A 19,546-nucleotide genomic window follows, 5' to 3' on the forward strand; every position below is an offset into this window, starting at 1 on the left:
TTAGCCAGAGAGAAACTGCAAACAGAACACCTTAAAGGTAAAGTTTTGATTGTGAGCTGGCACCTAAACATGTCTTTTTAGAATAGAATTAAGAAGTAATTTAAAAAATGCCAGTATCTTTTTATATGTGTGCCTGTATGTTTTGTTAGCTAACAGCAAACCTTCTTTTTTTTTTCTATTTATTTACTATTATCCAGGAAAGAGAATATCCCATCCTTTGCTTGTTCTATAAATCTTATAATTAATACCATTAAATTTATTCTGCATTAAATGCTAAACATTATACTTGAAATAAGCTATCAAATTCTGGATTTTGACATTTTGTTTTCTTTTCTTTTTTTTGTCAAAATTGTACTAGAGTAGATAGCTATTTGTGGTTACTGATTCTAAAAAATGTTTTAACATAAAAAATTATTTAAATATACATCTCCTTATATTCCTTGAACTACATAATAGATTATGAAATAAGCCATTGTCTTAAATCAATATAGTAATACTTAACAACTGCAGATTTAGCAAATTGATAAAGACATTTATCCCTATTTTAATCTCTTGCTACCATTTTCCTTATTATATGGTCATTTCTATTGAAATGCTACAATGAAAGTTAATTTATGGAGTTTTTACAAATATTTATGAAGGTGAATAACTGTGTGTGTACAAGTTATTAGAGAAGATAGGGAAGAGATCTGCCCCAACCCCAGGGATTTATATGAGGAAAGCACTTTTAACTGCATGAAATGTAAAATATCCTATGCAAATATATACTCTAACTATGGGGGTTGCTTTTAACATGAAGTTGAAATTCTGAAAGCCTGTACCTGAGAACATGGCTTAGCCACTTAAAGAGTAGCGTTGATAAAGCACATATGTCAAATAAAGCTGTGAGGTTTGAAATATTATCTTTATTTATCCTTATCTAACCAGGAACACTAAAGGGAAAAAGGATAGGTTTCATGACTTTTGGGGAAAAAAAAACAAGATCTATATTTTAAATTCATAAGGATAGAAATTAATATATGTTTAAATATGTTAAATCCTTAACATAGATTTACAAAAATACGTATAAAACATGTATGTCAACCTATAAGGCACGATTTCTCCTAAGTCATCACTGCACATCTAAGGGTCTTCACTTAAAGAAAAAACAGCTAGGTTTTAAAGGGTAGGCTTGGAGGTTCAAAGGAATTTTGATCTTTTTCCCTTTGGTTATATCAGCACATTGATTCACGGCTTGAAATATCAGAAGCAATGATTTTCTAGTTATTTTTAATGGGCCTATATTTTAAGTTCCTTAAATAAACAACTATAAAGTATCTGTATTACCACATGCTTTCAAATGTCACTGAATGCTTGACACGGAAATCAACATTTAAAGAGTGAAGCTCAAGTTTCAGGTCATAAAAAAAGAACATGGAATATGATACTCTACTAGATATTCACTTATAACACTCTAGAATAAAACAAGAAAAATATACAGTATAATAACTCAGTGTCTTTGTCACACCGCATTTCTAGTTTTCCCCTTTTTTCTATTTACTGAAATTATTTTCCAATCTACTGTTGCCTTTCTCATCTCTTACTGCCCTCTTTCTGGTGGATTCTTTTTTTTTTTTTTTTGTCTTTTTGTTGTTGTTGTTGCTATTTCTTGGGCCGCTCCTGCGGCATATGGAGGTTCCCAGGCTAGGGGTCGAATTGGAGCTGTAGCCACCAGCCTACGCCAGAGCCACAGCAACGCGGGATCCGAGCCGCGTCTGCAACCTACACCACAGGTCATGGCAACGCCGGATCCTTAACCCACTGAGCAAGGGCAGGGACCGAACCTGCAACCTCATGGTTCCTAGTCGGATTCGTTAACCACTGAGCCACGATGGGAACTCCCTCTGGTGGATTCTTGATGGTAATTCAAAGTCAAGAATAGTCTGGTCTACTTTCACATAATTTTTTTAGACCAATTTTGAAAACTATGTTGAATATTCTCATTTTTTAAACTGGATTTAAATATCTTTAAATCAAAGAATTTTGATCCATTCATGATTTTCCCCAGAAGTACTAATGATTTTATTGCTAAAACAATGTAAAGACTGTAACCAAAACCCAAAAGACTTTATGAATGATTTTTATAAGGAAAGATATATTTTCATAGCCTTAAAAATAGTTCCCAGTCACTCTGGGAACTGCTTTAGTGGACTAAATTATATACAATAAGGTAAGGAAACTTTCTGGAAGCAGCATGAAAAATCTACATCTATGCAGCTAAAAGAGGGTTTTATATGCCAAAAATAATCATACTTTTTCAAAAATCAGTATAGGTGCAAATTTTCACAGCTCAGTATTACCAGAGGGATTAGAACACATTTTCATTGCAAACATGCTAATGTTTATTCTTAGGCATTTCTGTGACCAGGAGCAGGAGTACGATCTGATCTCACCCAGGTGGGCTGATACTCTCTGGGGAAGGAGGAGACAGGAGAGGAGCCGGGCCTTTGAAAGAAATCATTGTTTGAAAAGGGGGAAAAAAAGAAGAGCAAACTCTTTGGGAAAAAAATGCTGTTTCTTGTATATCTACTGCATGTTTAGCTACTGGGTTAAATACAATATTTACTTGATCACACTGACTTCCCACACAAATGGAGAGAAACCAGTATTGGAAAGCTTAATCAGCCTGCTGTGGGTCTAGGAGTGTTGCTATCTTCCTCCCTTGACACTTTCTGCAGGGGTACAGCTGTAGTGGGGCCAGAATCTATGCGCTATTTCCCTCCTCCAATTCTTGACTAAGTTTGCAAGGTAAATGCATCTGTAATTCCTTTCTTCTCTCTCTCCCTTCCTTCCTCCCTCCCTTTCTTTCTTTCACCACACCCACAGCACATGGATGTTCCCAGACCAGGGATGGATCTGGTGGCTACGCAGACCTTAACCTAACCACTGCTCTGGGGCAGTGATTGAACCTGTGCTGCTGCAGAAATTTCACTGTTGCAGAGACCACGCTGGATCCTTAACCCCCCTCATCACAGCAGGAACTTCTTCAGCTGTAATTTCTGAGTCTAAGTTCAGGACTCTTAGGATAAATGGTGTGCAAACCAGGACAAAAAATTCTTCACACTACTAAATTTACCCATGTTTAATGTATGCAGTAACAGTCAAACAAAATGAGATTTTTTTTTTTTTTGGTCTTTTTAGGGCTGCACCCATGGCATATGGAAGTTCCCAGGCTAGGGGTTGAATCAGAGCTGTAGCTGCTGGCCTACACCACAGCCACAGCAATGCTAAATCTGAGCTTCGTCTTCTACCTCTACCACAGCTCAAGGCAACGTCTGATCCTTAACCCACTGAGTGAGGCCAGGGATCAAACCCATGTCCTTATGGATCTTAGTCAGGTTCGTTAACCACTGAGCCATGAAGGGAACGCCTATTCTTCTCATTTCAGAAATTAGAAAAAAAAAAGGGAGTTCCTGCTGTGGTGCAATGGGATGGACCATGTCTCTGGAGAGCCAGGACCCAGGTTCAATCCCCGGCTCAGAACAGTGGCTGTGTTGCAGGGATCTGATCCCTGGCCTGGAAACTCCATACGCTTTGAGGCAGTCAAAAGTGAAAAAAGAAAAAAAAAAAAAAAAAAAAAAAAAGGAAAAAAAATGAGGAAATGGAGGCATAGAGGGTTTCTATAAATTTCCCCAAATCAGACAACTTAAAAAAAAAGTGAAACGAGATGTTAACCATTTTGCCAGGGAAGAGACCCCACACTGGTCCCTTGGTTTGTCCCTATCCTGCCTAAGGCTGCTTCCCTTTACCTTGGGCTCTTGAGGCCTCTGAGAAATCCTTCTGGGGTGTTACTTAATTTAAGGTGGTTCTCTATAATTTGTAACCAAATGTGCCCCTTTAATGACAATTTTCTAAAGATTTCTAATTTGTCTTATGAGATGTGTGTATAACATCACCTAAAACGCTTTTATTTTTCTGTTAGTTTCATTCTACTCAGAAAAATCTTTTTCTTCAATCTGAAAGTGATCTTAACTACTTTTATTCAACCTTTTTTTTTTTTTTTTTCTAGAACATCTACTGTGCTAGAAGCATAGTTTCTCAAACCACACAACCCCAGTGGATTTCAATGGTGATATGATTAAATACACCTGATATCTTAAATTCACCCCTAGCTTTTCTTTCTATTTTCTAAAATGCAAAACAGTAGGCAAAATAGCTTATACTTTCTTTCTTGTATTATCTTCACCCTCCCAACCTCCTGAAAGAACACAGGGATCAGAATCTCTAATAAAAAGGTGGTAATTTCATTCCTTTTCTTCTTGGTTATAGAGGACAAAACTCTAGGAGTTCTAATCTCTGTTAAGTTGGAGAACTTAGCTTCTGGAAACACTTTAGCCTATCCTAGGCCCAAATATATTTTTAAATATTAGAGTGGGGAAGATCTTTTTAAACCTATATAACAGGAAAGTTTCCATTTTACAACAAAACCTTGCAAAAGGGCAGAAAATATTTAATGCATTTTCCCCTTTATAATCACAAGCCAAAATTGAAAGGAAACATACCAAACTCTCTAAAGCAGTGGTCCTGAAGTTCTAGTCAAAATACATAAAAGCTAACAAATAAAAAATTTCAGGAGAGACCACCACCTCAGAGTATTTTTTTATAACTGACAAAGGCCAGCAAATCTGCAGAGGGTGTCAGAGGGCCCCACACCATTTAAAGTCAGTGGGTTTTATAAAAACTTAAAATAATGCAGCTACAAAGAAACACCTTTGTACAAAGAAAAGTATTGTACCCAAAATGTACCCCAAGGCCTGAGAGTGGAAGGTGTGAAATTTTTCTCCCATGGCTCCTGGAAACCTGACCTCCTGAAGGCCTCCAAATGGTAACTCTTCTGGCAGGATCTGAAGTAGCTAACTAAGAAATCCAAATCAGACAATACAAACTCCAACTCTGTTTTATTTTATCAATATCATTAGGAGAATGATATAATTGCCTGGGGGGTTTTGCAAAGATATTCCATGTCACTTTGATTTTGATACCAGGCTGGAACCTGTCTGATCTGTCAGCATAAGCCAGATAAACACAGACCTGTGGTCTTTCTATTCATCTCCAGAGAGTTACTCAGAAAGATCTGAAAAACAGGCCTATTATGAATTAAACATTTCCTTTCTTATCATTCCCTGGATCAACACTTTACAAACTGACACTAAGTCACTAAAGATAAAGTATGTATGTATCATTTCAGGACTGATTCAATATTTTCTCTCCCAACACAAATAAACAGTTACATACTATATGGAATGATTAAAACCAACATTCCTTTTCTTTATTTTGCATGAAAGACTAATTTTCCACTTAAACTCACATGTTATGCAATCTTGGCTTCAGTAAAATATCACTCACTGAATATTATATGCAGAAACAGTATTTCTTTTTTAAGATGTGTGATTTAAAATTCTTTCACTAATGTGCTTTCTTCTATCACTATTTTCCATTTTTTATTACAAAGGTTGTTTCTGATTGCCTTTGCTGTTATTTAAATTAAATGGGGGAGAACTAATTTATTCAAGAATTTATTAAAATTGGTACTACAAGGTACACTAAAATAATTTTAAACTATAGTCAAACCTTCATCCCATAATAATGTCCAAATAAAGCACAGATATTAATCTATTAAGTCTGTAAGTATGATTATAATAATTAGTACTTTATTCCACAAATTTACTATTGTCTTACAGATGATTAGTTACAATTTAATCTTTTAATTGTCTTTAAATTCTGGGGGGTAAAAAAAAAAGACTTCCATCCTGAAACATGTTTTTAAAAGTTTTACATAAAAATTTTAGTAGCATATATGTCCTGCTGAAAAAAATACAGGAGTTCCCGTCGTGGCGCAGTGGTTAACGAATCCAACTAGGAACCATGAGGTTGCAGGTTCGGTCCCTGCCCTTGCTCAGTGGGTTAAGGATCCGGCGTTGCCGTGAGCTGTGGTGTAGGTTGCAGACGCGGCTCGGATCCCGCGTTGCTGTGGCTCTGGCGTAGGCTGGTGGCTACAGCTCCGATTCGACCCCTAGCCTGGGAACCTCCATATACCGCAGGAGCGGCCCAAAGAAATAGCAAAAAAAGCCAAAAGAAAAAAAACAAACATCTTTTTTTTTTTTTTTTTTTTCGGTCTTTTAGGGCCACACCTGTGGCATATGGAGGTTCCCAGGCTAGGGGTCTAATCAGAGCTATAGTCGCCAGCCTACACCTCAGCCACAGCAATGCCGGATCCTTAACCCACTGAGCAAGGCCAGGGATTGAACCTGCAACCTCGTGTTTCCTGGTTGGATTCGTTTCTGCTGTGCCACTACAAGAACTCCAATACAAACATCTTTAAAACAAATGTTTTAATCTGTAGGAAAAGCCACAAGCTTCCTAAAAAAATGTGACAGCCCTTGTGAAATGGCAGAAGTGGTGTATCATAGAAGGTGTATCAAGTTAATTACATCTTAGCCTGATTTCCTTTATCTAGAACATCATGGAAGTTAACTGACAAAGGTAAATTATCTAATGTAATATTTGTACTACAAATTTTACTTTTAGTTATTTCTATCAGCTTTATTGATGCAAGAATTAAATTTAGTGAAAGAACTCATCATTGAAACAAATTGTTTCTAGAATCTGCTGTTTTTCTATTTCAAAAGTCAATCTCACCAGTTCTAAAAATTAAAGCAGGAGTTCCTGTCATGGTGCAGTGAGAAACAAATCTGACTAGCATCTATGAAAACATAGGTTCGATCCCTGGCCTCTCTCAGTGGGTTAAGGATCTGGTGTTGCCATGGTGTAGGTCGCAGATGTGGCTTGGATGCCACGTGGCTGTGGCTGTAGCTGTGGCTGTGGCCAGCAGCCACAGCTCCGATTCTACCCCTAGCCTGGGAACCTCCATATGCCACACCTGTGGCCCTATAAAGACAAAACAAAAGCATACATCCATCACCAATTTGTCACCTGGTCTCTTGTGTGGTGCAACATAAAACTAATTATCTTGAGTTGTAATATCATGGAGATAAAAACAGAACCTCACACAAAAATCCCTTTGATAAGGATGTTTTCAATATACCCATACAACCAAAACTTCCCTGTGTGTTTGCTGCCTCAAGGTCAGAAGGCAGGAAAATGAGGAAGGTAGCTTTGCTGTGACAACAAATTGAAATTACAATGGAGTGATCACAGTTCAAGTGTATAAAAATGAAGTCAGGCAGCCACTAAGGATCTGGTCTCACACAGGTCTCTCCTCCATGAGAACCTGAACTTTCTTTGAACTGAACCAGATCCAAGGATACCACTAATCATATTTAGAACAAACAGCACCTCCCAGCTGCAACCTTACGGTCTCCCACCTTGTAACTATGCAACCATTTTGGATCCCATGGGTCCTTGCTTAACAAGCACACTTCCTTCTTGCCAGTCAATTTCTGAAGAACAATTTATGTAACTTCACAGGTGTTCTGTGTTTATAAGCAACCCCCTATTTTGTAGGCTGGCAGAACATAATTCAAGCGCTTCTTGAATCTGTCTCTCCTGGGCAGTCCTTACAAACCTCAAAGGAATACATTAAATTTCAATCAGGTCTCTGTTTCTGAAAATTTGGTTAACATATGCTGATCAAGTAGAAGGTTTATATACCATCTTACTCCAAAACAGATGTCAGCTGACTTCACACATGGAACATAATAACCTATAATAAAGCAAAAATAAAAGAAGGGATGGAAGGTAGAGAAGATATGAGAGCTTGGATACAAATTCCTGGTCTCCCCTCTTTCAGGGCCCTGAGTGAGAGTGTGTGTTTCATTTTAAATTTTTTTAGGGGAGTAGGGGTGAGGGGAAGCAGAGGGATTTTTGGACAAAGAAAGCACGAAGAGGAACTCCAAAGTTCAGGTAGGTAGAGAGAGCATTTGATGATCCATTGTTGGGGGTGGGAATGGGGTTTATAAAATGGCCAAGACTTCACTGCTGGGAAGGAAACCCGAGACTCTAGAAACTGGGTCAAAGGCAGCATCCCCTCAGCTGCTGAGGGGAGCTGGCCAGCCTGGCCGAGTGACACTCCTCAGTGCATTGGGAGGAAGGGTGTCTACCTGCCCACCTCCACAGTCTGAGGGGTGGCCGTGAACTCAGCTGATGCAAGGGTGCTGTTCTGCAGCTACGAGGCAGACTATAGGCAGGTACAGTTGTCCAGACTGCCAGGCATGCGTGTAACTTCATTTTTCAGCCTGGCTTCCTAGGAGTTGAAAGGTTATTGTTCAGCCAGTGGTTGGGTCACAGGCTGTATCAAAGCCCCTGTCCCAGGGAGGCCTGCACCATCTGCTGATGGATCTGCATGCAGCTTGGGGAAGATGCTCAAGTCTGGTCTGCATGCTGGTCAGGTTGCTTGTGAGTGAGGCTGGCCTAGTCCACTGACCATAGCCTGGACAGCGATTCCAGGAGGATCCTTCTTAGCTGTTTCCTTGACTGACATTCTGTTGTGCTCTTAACATCCTGGAGCTGAGTGCCCTCTTAATTGTTCTCCACCAAGATCTTCATTGTTTCTGACAAAGCCCGTAAGTGTGGGATTCTCTTCTGTTCTGAATAGAGTCAGCCCCCTCAGCCAGAGCTGCAGACCCCTGGACAGGATCTCTGTGCCCCTGCACAAGCTGAAGCTAGGGTGGGTGCTGACCCACTTGTCCCAGTGTGAGCCTTGAGCCCCCCAAATAGCAGCTGGCCCTCCCTGGAGGATGGGCAGCTAGGGGAACACTGGGCCCTCTGTTCTGCTAGGGCCACACCTGGGGTAGAGCTTATCCCCTGGAAGCGTGGGAGCAGTGAGGAAGGGAGGTCCTGTCCTCTCTAGTTAGACTGTTAGTCTAGAATAGGACCTTGCAATAAACACAGGCTGGAGGGTTGTGCTGAGCTCAGATGAAGACAGCTTCAAGCAGGAGCCTGGGAGGGTGCCTGCCTCTCAGAGCCCCAGGAGCTTTCTTGAGACAGAGGGGAAGAGAGTGGATGCGGCTCAAATGCCTGCTGTTTGGACCAAGATTTAGTAGGTTTTCTTTTCTTTTCTCTTTCCTCTCCTTTCCTTTTCCCTCCTCCCCTCCCTTCCTGTCTGTCTTTTTAGGGCTGCAACCAAGGCATATGGAGTTTCCCAGGCTAGGGGTAGAATCAGAGATGTAGCTGCAGGCCTACACCACAGCCACAGCAATGCCAGATCCTAGCCGCTCCTGTGACCTACACCATAGCTCACGGCTATGCCGGAACCATAACCCACTAAGCAAGGCTAGGGATTGAACCAGCATCCTCATGGATACTACTCAGATTCACTTCCAAAGAGCTATGATGGGAATTCCCAGATTTTCTTGAATGAATGAATGATTCTCCATTTGCTGGATACCCTTAGAACATTTTTTTTTAGAAATGTTAAATGATTGTTTTAGAATCTTCTCCAGTTAAATGGTTGTTAGTTGGGCAGAGAGTTCATTCTGGAAATCAGTCTTCCAAGCTTAAAAGCTTCGGTAAACACAAGAGAAGGAGATTTTGGTACACCTGTATGAGGCAGGTGTCCAAACTATATACTTAACTCATAAAGTTTCATTATTTTGAGCTGATTTCTACCCACTTGCCATGTAGGTATTGTTTATTTCACAGATAAGGTCATGGATTCAACAGTCATGGAAAATCCTTGGAGCTACAGTGCCAGCAGTTTAGAGCAGGTGCAGATACAGAGATCTGACACCAAAATCTATGCTCTAAGAATGGTGCCAGGCACCCAATCCCAGATTCAGTGGAGACAGTGAGGAACACAAAATGAACAAATAAACAAAGACCTGAGTTTGAAATCTGACTCTGGTTTCTGTTTCTCCCACCCAATATTTTGTAATCTCCAGTTATGATAATAATGTGAAAGTAAGACAGCAACTAACATCTACTGATTACTTACTATAAGTACTAAGCATCTGCAAACATTATCTTACTTAATTCTGAAGGGGAGGAGATTTTCCATCCCCAAATGTCTCTTTGGCAAGTGGATTATTTAAAACTGAAAACAATTAAGGAGCAAAAGGCTCTGGAAGAAACTCTACCTAACCCCTAACTGCCTAAAGAATTTAGGTAGAGGAATTGTTCCCAGAATAGATGTCTGTGAGAAGGTGGGTTGGGTGGTGAGGGCACTCAAGGCAGGGCCTACATATCAGTCTACTCTATCTACCATCTCTGTAGACCCAGAAAACACTGGGGTACCAGACATTTGCTTTTCTATCTCCATGGGAGCTGCCTTCCTCCCCTTTGAAGTTCCACACTCCTGTCCGCAATCCCCAACAATCTCTGTTGTCTTTAGCTGAAAGTGGTATTTAAGGTGAGTTAATAAGTTTTCCTGGATCCCACCAGGTGTACATATTATAAAACTTTTGTGTGATTTTTCTCCTGTTCATCTGTCTCAAGTCAATTTAATTCTTAGACCAGCAGGGTAGAGGAAAACGTCTTGCTCCCTGACAACTCTCCCTTACAAAGTAGGCATTGTTATCCTGGGGTTATGGTTTGCAACCGCAGCACAGAGCTCATGAGAAGCCAGGGTCACACTGCCTCCTGCATAGAATCACTACAGATTGTTGCCTAGGTTATGCAGCACTGCTCCAGAAATGGTACAGAGACTTACTTCTTTTAGGAATATTTCATAGCATCTATTATTCTTACTTTTATTTTTGAATTTCAGAGTTAATTATTAAATTGTGAAAGATGGCTCTTTTACAAACGATGTTATCATTAGCCAGCATTTCTTTCATACAATGAACCGAACTTTGTTTGTTAGAATTAAAGGTCTTGACATCCTGAAAAAGAAAAACGGAGCTGGAGGAATCAGGCTCCCTGACTTCAGACTATACTACAAAGCAAGTCATCAAAACCGTATAGCACTGGTACAAAGACAGAAATATAGATCAGTGGAACAGGATAGAAAGCCCAGAATTCAACCCATGCACCTACAGCCAACTAATCTATGACAAAGGAGGCAAGAATATACAATATAGAAAAGACAGTCCCTTCAATAAATGATGCTGGGAAAACTGGACAGCCAAATGTAAAAGAGTGAAATTAGAACACTCTCTAACACCATACACAAAAGTAAACTCAAAATGGATTAAAGACCTGGTTATAAGACCAGATACTATAAAACTCTTAGAGAAAAACATAGGCAAAACACTCTCTGACGTAAATGACAGCAACGTCTTCTCAGATCCACCTCTTAGAGTCATGACAGTAAAACCAAAAATAAACAAATGGGACCTAATCAAACTTAAAAGTTTATGCACAGCAAAGGAAACCCTAAACAAAATGAAAAGACACCCACAGGATGGGAGAACATCTTTGCAAATGAATCAACTGACAAGGGATTAATCTCCAAAATTTATAAAGACCTCCTACCACTCAATACCAAAAAAACAAACAACCCCATCAAAAAATGGGCAGAAGATCTAAACAGACAGTTCTCCAAAGAAGACATACAGATGGTCAAAAAACACATGAAAAGATGTTCAACATTACTCATTATTAGAGAAATGCAAATCAAAACCACTATGAGGTACCACCTTACCCCAGCCAGAATGGCCATCCTCAAAAAGTCTATAAACAATAAATGCTGGAGAGGGTGTGGAGAAAAGGGAACCCTCCTGCACTGTTGGTGGGGTTGTAAATTGGTGCAACCACTGTGGAAAACAGTATGGAGAGCCTCAGAAAACTAAAAATAGAACTACCATTTGATCCAGCAATCCCACTCCTGGGCATCTATCCAGAGAAAACCATGACTCACAAAGACACATGTACTCCGATGTTCACTGCAGCACTATTTGTGATAGCCAAGACATGGAAACAACCTAAATGTCCATCGACAGAGGAGTGAATCAAGAAGATGTGGTACATATATACAAAGGAACATTACTCAGCCATTAAAAGGAATGAAATACCGGCATTTTTAGCAACATGGATGGACCTAGAAATTATCATGCTAAGTGAAGTCAGTCAGACAATGAGACAGCAACATCAAATGCTTTCACTGACATGTGGAATCTGAAAAAAGGACACAATGAACTTCTTTGCAGAACAGATGCTGACTCACAGACTTTGAAAAACTTACGGTTTCCAAAGGAGACAGTTCAGGGGGTAGGGGGATGTGTTGGGGCTGTGGGATGGAAATCCTATAAAATTGGATTGTGATGATCATTGTACAACTATAAAGGTAATCAATTCATTGAGTAATAAAAAAAAAACAGAATTAAAGGTCTTGACCTCAGTTTCTGCTTTCAAAGAAACCGGCCAATTCTGTTTACCAGCTTGCCTAGGACAATACAACTATTACATACATATCTGTTTGCAGGATATATAGGATCTTGCCTAATAAAGTAATGGCAAAGAACTTCTTTTATTAACATTTTTCCCTCAAGAGTAATCAGATTTCTTTAGCGACTGTGATAATTAATTTGATGTGTCAACTTGGTTGGGCTATGATAACTTGTTAGTTCGACTGCAGACACCTCCCGTTTTGATGCGAATGCCTCTCAGATAATGAAGACTATTAACATCACTGCTGTTAGTGAGATAAATGAACCTATTGAGGAGATAGTATTTCATGCTGTGTATGCGTCAGGGTTCAAACAACAGTCTAGATGCTGTTGTAAAAGGTATATTTTAAGGTGTGATTGGCATTTAAATCAGTAGACTTTGAGAAAGGCAGATTATCTTTCATAATAAGGATGGGCCTCATCCAATCTAGTTGAGACCCTTTCCCCAAGTAGGAAGGAATTCTGCCTCCAAAATGCTTTCAGACCCAAGACTGTAACATCAATAATATGTAGAATTTCCAGCCTGCTGTTCACCAGTTCCTTAAAATCAGTCTCCCTCTCTGTATATATGCATACATACACACAGATTCTGCCCCCCCCCATACCCATACCTTACTAGTTCTATCTTCTGAAGAATCCTGATTAATACAGAGAGAAGGGAGAAGAGGTGAAAATTGATGCAGAGAAGCAGGGAGATTTCTGAGATATTTTTCTACACTCACACAAGATTGTAAACCTTCATCCTGGAACTATTGGTTATGCAAGGAGAACTCAGGGCTCCCACCTGGACTCTGCTTTTTACATGGAAAAACAAGTTTCCTGGGAGTTCCCATTGTGGCGCAGTGGTTAACGAATCCAACTAGGAACCATGAGGTTGCAGGTTTGATCCCTGGCCTTGCTCAGTGGGTTAAGGATCTGGTGTTGCCGTCAGCTGTTGCGTAGGTTGCAGACGCGGCTCGGATCCCTTGTTGCTGTGGCTCTGGCATAGGCCGGTGGCTACAGCTCTGATTCAACCCCAAGCCTGAGAACCTCCAAATGTCACGGGAGCAGCTCAAGAAAAGGCAAAAAGACAACCCTCCCAAAACAAAAAAACCCCCAACAGTTTCTTGTAACCAAACCCATCACTCTTTCTTCTTGACAGGTTCTTGCTGTCTTCTTTCTCTTGTATTTCCATAATCCCAAATCCTATTCTAAAGAGAAGATGCTAAACTATTCACAAGAATTTGATACTTAACAGATTTATATATCATCCGGTCATAAAAGTCAGAAATCCGATGTATAATTAAAGTACACTATTAATTTCTTTTTGTTTTATGCTTGAACATAAAACTGAGCTAATAATTGATTCCTGGAGATAAAGGACACTAAGCAATTTATAAGTTTACTCTGAGAACAAATATTAAAGGAAAGTAATTTCTTACCATTTATGAGTCTCTGTCAATGAGTTCTCTTCTGCTTCTTGGTCAATTTTAGCTGAAAATGCAAGAAAAGAAAAACAGATGAGATAAATGATAAATGGTTATACCATCTCAAGAAAAAGAGCTCCAAAGAATATGAAATATGTTACATTATTAACATTACTATTATTAACATAAATTATTAACTCTAATGTACCCCAGCCAGAAATTTATTTTCAATCTATGAAGATATGATTGAATAGGTTATATGAATTTTCATTAAGTTAATGTAATTTTCTAAGTAATTTCTTTAAATCACATTAATCAGAGAAAACAAAACACTAGCTAGCTTGGTGTTCATATTAAAGGTGTTTGTCAAGGATTTATTTGTCAATAATGAGCTGTAAAAAGTTCTCTCCAGCAAAGGTACAAAAACAAAATAAAGAACTGAAACGGAATGTGGCCTTCTTCACTGGCCTCTCCACACCGGATCACAGGTGAGCAGATCCAGAGGTTGTTTTTACGGAGATGTAAGATAAATACTAACACTCTGTACTGACTGACAAGTGGGGAGATGACAGTGCACCCACTTATTTGCTATTAGATTTGCCTAAAAAAATAAATAATGGTAGCCTGACAAAAACCCAAAGATCAAATCTTGGAAAGAGATTACATCACTATTTTAACTTTATTTATTTATTGGCTGCACATGCAGCATCTGCAAGTTCCTGGGCTACGGACTGAACCTGCACCACAGCACTGAACCTGACCTGAGCCACTGCAGTGACATCGCTGGATCCTTAACCCACTACACCATAAGGGGACTCCCTAAAATTATTTAAACACAGAAATCCCCATCATAAAAAATATGTATGGTAGTGACCTTCATATTTTTTGACCAGTAAGCATCCTAGGAATTGATGTATTACTTTGTACATATACACATGTATTTGACTCCAAAGTTTCAAAATACTCCAAAATTCACACTATGTGAATATTTTTAGTCTATTGTTTAGGTCTCCAAATGTAGCTGGTACCCACTAAATTGATTTCATGCTTCACTAAATGATCTGTGACACACAGTTTGAAAATCATTGAGCTACTGGACCAAAAAAAAAAAACCATTAAAACCCCCCTGGGGATAGTGAAAGGAGTTGTGTTTTCATAATCATTCCCTTTTGAGTCACATTTGTGGCCAGTTGGAGAAATTAGAAGACAGAATGGAGCAGGCAAAATGATAATAAAAAATCAGAACTGCATGATCACTTGGGAATTGTCCAAGCGCTCTATCACTGCTTAGGCAATCATCCAGTTGGGCTGGTTAGTGTTGTACAACCTTAAGATAGTGTTGTTCAAAGGTATGCACAATGTCTGCAAAGCCATCACAACTGTCATTTAACAGGGATCTTTTTTTTTTCCCCACTGTATAGCAAGGGGATCAAGTTATCCTTACATGCATACATTTTTCCCCCCACCCTTTGTTCTGTTGCAATATGAGTATCTAGACATAGTTCTCAATGCTACTCAGCAGGATCTCCTTGTAAATCTATTCTAAGTTGTATCTGATAAGCCCAAGCTCTCCATCCCTCCCACTCCCTCCTTCTCCCATCAGGCAGCCACAAGTCTCTTCTCCAAGTCCATGATTTTCTTTTCTGTGGAGATGTACATTTGTGCTGGATATTAGATTCCAGTTATAAGTGATATCATATAGTATTTGTCTTTGTTTTTCTGGCTCATTTCACTCAGTATGAGAGTCTCTAGTTCCATCCATGTTGCTGCAAATGGCATTATGTCATTCTTTTTTATGGCTGAGTAGTATTCCATTGTGTATATATACCACTTCTTCCGAATCCAATCATCTGTCGATGGACATTTGGGTTGTTTCCATGTCCTGGCTATTGTGAATAGTGCTGCAATGAACATGCGGGTGCATGTGTCTCTTTTAAGTAGAGTTTTATCTGGATATATGCCCAAGAGTGAGACTGCAGGGTCATATGGAAGTTCAGAGATCTTTGGAGCTGGCAGTAGAGATTTTTTCCCCCTTTCCCTTTCTGTTCTTTAGATTGTTTACATAAACCTACAGGTCAATTATTAGCCATATTGAAAAACACAAAAACACAATGACTGTTCCATGACTTCACTTTGAAAAGTCTCCAACATGAACATACTTTCTTACAGTATCTGTTCTAGGTTGCTTAGCATGAAGATGGTTTGGTTCGAAGAAATTCCAGAACCACAGCAAGTTTGTTTAAGGAAAAACAACAAAGCATCACAATGCATATCATTTTCAGGAAGGATATTCTTCCTATTTTATTTTATTTTATTTATTTATTTATTTTTGTCTTTTGTCTTTTGTGTTGTTGTTGATGCTATTTCTTGGGCCGCTCCCGTGGCATATGGAGGTTCCCAGGCTAGGGGTTGAATCGGAGCTGTAGCCACCGGCCTACGCCAGAGCCACAGCAACTCGGAATCCGAGCCGCGTCTGCAACCTACACCACAGCTCACGGCAACGCCGGATCGTTAACCCACTGAGCAAGGGCAGGGACCGAACCCGCAACCTCATGGTTCCTAGTCGGATTCGTTAACCACTGCGCCACGACGGGAACTACCCATTCTTCCTATTTTAGAAGAATCAAATAAATTATTTATGAAATTTAAAACACCCTAGAATGAGATTCCAGAGGTCTGTGTTCTATTCCCGATTCTTCCACTGAAATTAGCTATGTAATCTCAGACAAACAGATTCAAAATATTTAGCATAGTGTCCCCCAATAATTAATAGGGATGAAATAAATATTCTTTTAAAATGTTGGATTTCAACCTCTTGAAATGTCTAAAGTGATATAATACATAATAATGTTAACTGAAAACATCAACTGCTATTTAATCATGTTTCAAAGTTATATGCAGATAAAGAAAGCACATACTTACAGCTTTTCAGAAAATGTAGCCCCTAAATTGAAATGACGTGTTTCAATTTGTTCTTAGTGATTCCTTGTAATGTATACTAAAACAACTCTTGCTTCATCATATAAGCAAATTTTGCTGAAAAGATACTTCAAAGTGGTAGAAGACTAATTGTTTTTTTTGGGGGGTACCCATACTGTATAGAAGTTCTAGGGCCAGGGATGGAACCCAAGCCACGGCAGTGTCAATGCCAAATCCTTAACCACTAGGCCATTAGGGATTCTTACTAAAGGTATAAGACATAAAAACAGACCCTCTTCCCAAACCTAACAGCCATATTACAACCATAAATCAAACTGGAATTAAAAATGATCTATTATCCATTATTTTTACATGATTTTGAAGCTAACATGATTTGTGTACTCAACTGTAATTAGCTTTGATGGACAATTCAATGAGCTATCAAAGAAAGCACATTAGAGTAAACATTGCAACTTGATGTAGAGTCAACAATTTAGTGAACTGAACAGATTTTCCTCTGTATGGCAATCTTAGAAATAAAAAAAAAAAACCTTTATGAAAATCTGGGGTGCAATTCAGTTTTCTGGGAACACTAAGATACCATTTTTCTACGAGCTGCTTGTATAAACACACTACCAACATTTTGTTATCAGGATTCTTTTAAATATACTTATGATGTTAATTTAGTGACAAATGCAGGATTTGGTTTCTTTAGTTAGTGAGGATGAAACCTATCAAACTAAAATAAAATTTTATTAAGTTAGTAAAAATGAAGGTATCTCTCAGGAATGAAATAACTCTGCCATTCATTTAGGGAGTACCCAAGCTAATCTCATGCAGTGACCAAAATCTTAAACTAACTGTGTTTTTCAGTTTGAGTAAAAACTTGACAGGCTGTGTGCTATCTGTATTATATGCACAGATTTCCAAGTAAAAATTGAACATGACATAGAAATAAGATTATTTCCTATAAACTATGCAAAATTCTAATTCCTAATATTTCATTCTCTGACCTATTTTTTTCAGAAATATAAAAATTATTTTCAGTTAATTTCTAATGGCACAGAAGGCTTTGTGACTAGTTCTGAAAGCCAGTGTTACTTTTAGCTGCATTTCCATATGTACTTATAATGTGCTATGAATAAAATGCATTATATCAAAGTGTGTAAAATTAGTTACTTAAGAGATGTAAAAGATTCCAATTTTCTCCTTCAGGATTCATTTCCCCTTTCTTTATGGCAAATAGCTCATTTGTTTTCTGACACATCAAATGACAACAGCAACCTTCTAGTTAGTTCATGATAATGGTAGCTGTACAAAAGCTAAAAAAGCATTTAAAATAGACAAATATGCATAGGCATAGCATGTAGTGACCCTCACTGGCCCTCCCATGATGAGAGGCTCCCAGGAGCCTTGTCCACCTTCCACAGAGGCAACTGTCTGACTTCTAATGGACACCACTGCTCAAGTCCTCCCTGGCGTCGACCTCTGGAAACAACTGCCTTTCCCACACCTCGTGTAAAAAAGCTCCTTCCTCAGCAAGGTGTTCTTCCCACTCTGCCTCTCATTTTCAGATCCCACCAGGGATCAGTGTTTTGGGCTATATCATGGGATTTTTTTTTTCTTTTTATGGCCACACCTGTGGCATACAAAATTCCTGGGCTAGGGTTGGAATTAGAGCTGCAACTGCCAGTCTACACCACAGTCACAGTAACACTGGATCTGAGCCACATCTGCAGCCTATGCCACAGCTTGCAACAATGCTGGATCCTTCACCCACTGAGCAAGACCAGGGATCAAACCTGTATCCTCACAGACACTATGTCAGGTTCTTAACCCTCTGAATCACAATGGGAACTCCTATAACATAGGATTTAGAGTTTGGATATGAATACTAACTGTGAGATTTTAACTACTTTGATAATCACATTGTTATAAAACTTTTCTTTATCACTAAACAGGGTAATAATTCCTCTGAGTTGCATGGTCAAATAATTCAAAACCACCTGCTGCACAGTAATACTTTTTGTCTTTCCTTTCCTTTGCACATCACCATGACCATAAAAGAGACTGGGATATGTTGCTTTCAAAATGCATAAAGTGGAGTTCCTGTCGTGGCGCAGTGGTTAACGAATCCGACTAGGAACCATGAGGTTGTGGGTTTGGGCCCTGCCCTTGCTCAGTGGGTTAAGGATCCGGCGTTGCCATGAGCTGTGGTGTAGGTCGCAGATGCGGCTCGGATCCTGCATTGCTGTGGCCCTGGCGTAGGCCGGCGGCTACAGCTCCGATTCAACCCCTAGCCTGGGAACCTCCATATGCCGCAGGAGTGGCCCAAAGAAATAGCAAAAAGACCAAAAAAAAAAATGCATAAAGTCCAGAATGCCAAGAAGGAAGAATATTATGGAGACAAGCTGGTAAATATAATGGAAAATAGGTGGCCAAAAAGCTGTGTGCAGATTGTACAGGGGCAGGTTCAGCCTCTTATGGTGTGATGAGAAGCAAAGCAAGGAGGGTGAACTGTATGTAGTCTATTTTATTTTATTTTAGGATTTTTCCTCCTGATTTTTTCCCCTTATTTTGATTATAGTTGATTTACAAAGTTCTGTCAATTTCTGCTGTACAGCAAAGTGACCCAGTTATACATGTACGTACACATTCTTTTTCTCATATTATATTCTATCATGTTCTATCACAAGTGATTGGATAGGAGTTCCTGTTGTGGTGTTTTAGAAATGAATCTGACTAGGAACCATGACATTGCAGGTTTGATCCCTGGCCTCACTTGGTGGGTTAGGATCTGGCATTGCTGTGAGCTGTGGTGTAGGTCACAGACGTGCCTCGGATCTGGCGTTGGTGTGGCTGTGGTGTAGGCTAGCAGCTGTAGCTCCGATTCGACCC

General features: G+C 39.3%; 1 protein-coding gene across 1 annotated transcript in view; it reads right to left on the bottom strand.

The window, feature by feature from the left end:
* The window catches only part of FMN2 (formin 2), a 308,540-nt gene that overhangs the window by 34,889 nt on the left and 254,105 nt on the right, over window positions 1-19,546 (bottom strand). Inside the window, 1 exon segment of the mRNA XM_021081836.1 lies at window positions 13,745-13,796. Coding sequence (XP_020937495.1) covers window positions 13,745-13,796 — 52 coding nt within the window.

The sequence above is a fragment of the Sus scrofa genome, unplaced genomic scaffold, assembly GCF_000003025.6.
Source record: "Sus scrofa isolate TJ Tabasco breed Duroc unplaced genomic scaffold, Sscrofa11.1 Contig2453, whole genome shotgun sequence".
Classification (NCBI taxonomy): Eukaryota; Metazoa; Chordata; class Mammalia; order Artiodactyla; family Suidae; genus Sus; species Sus scrofa.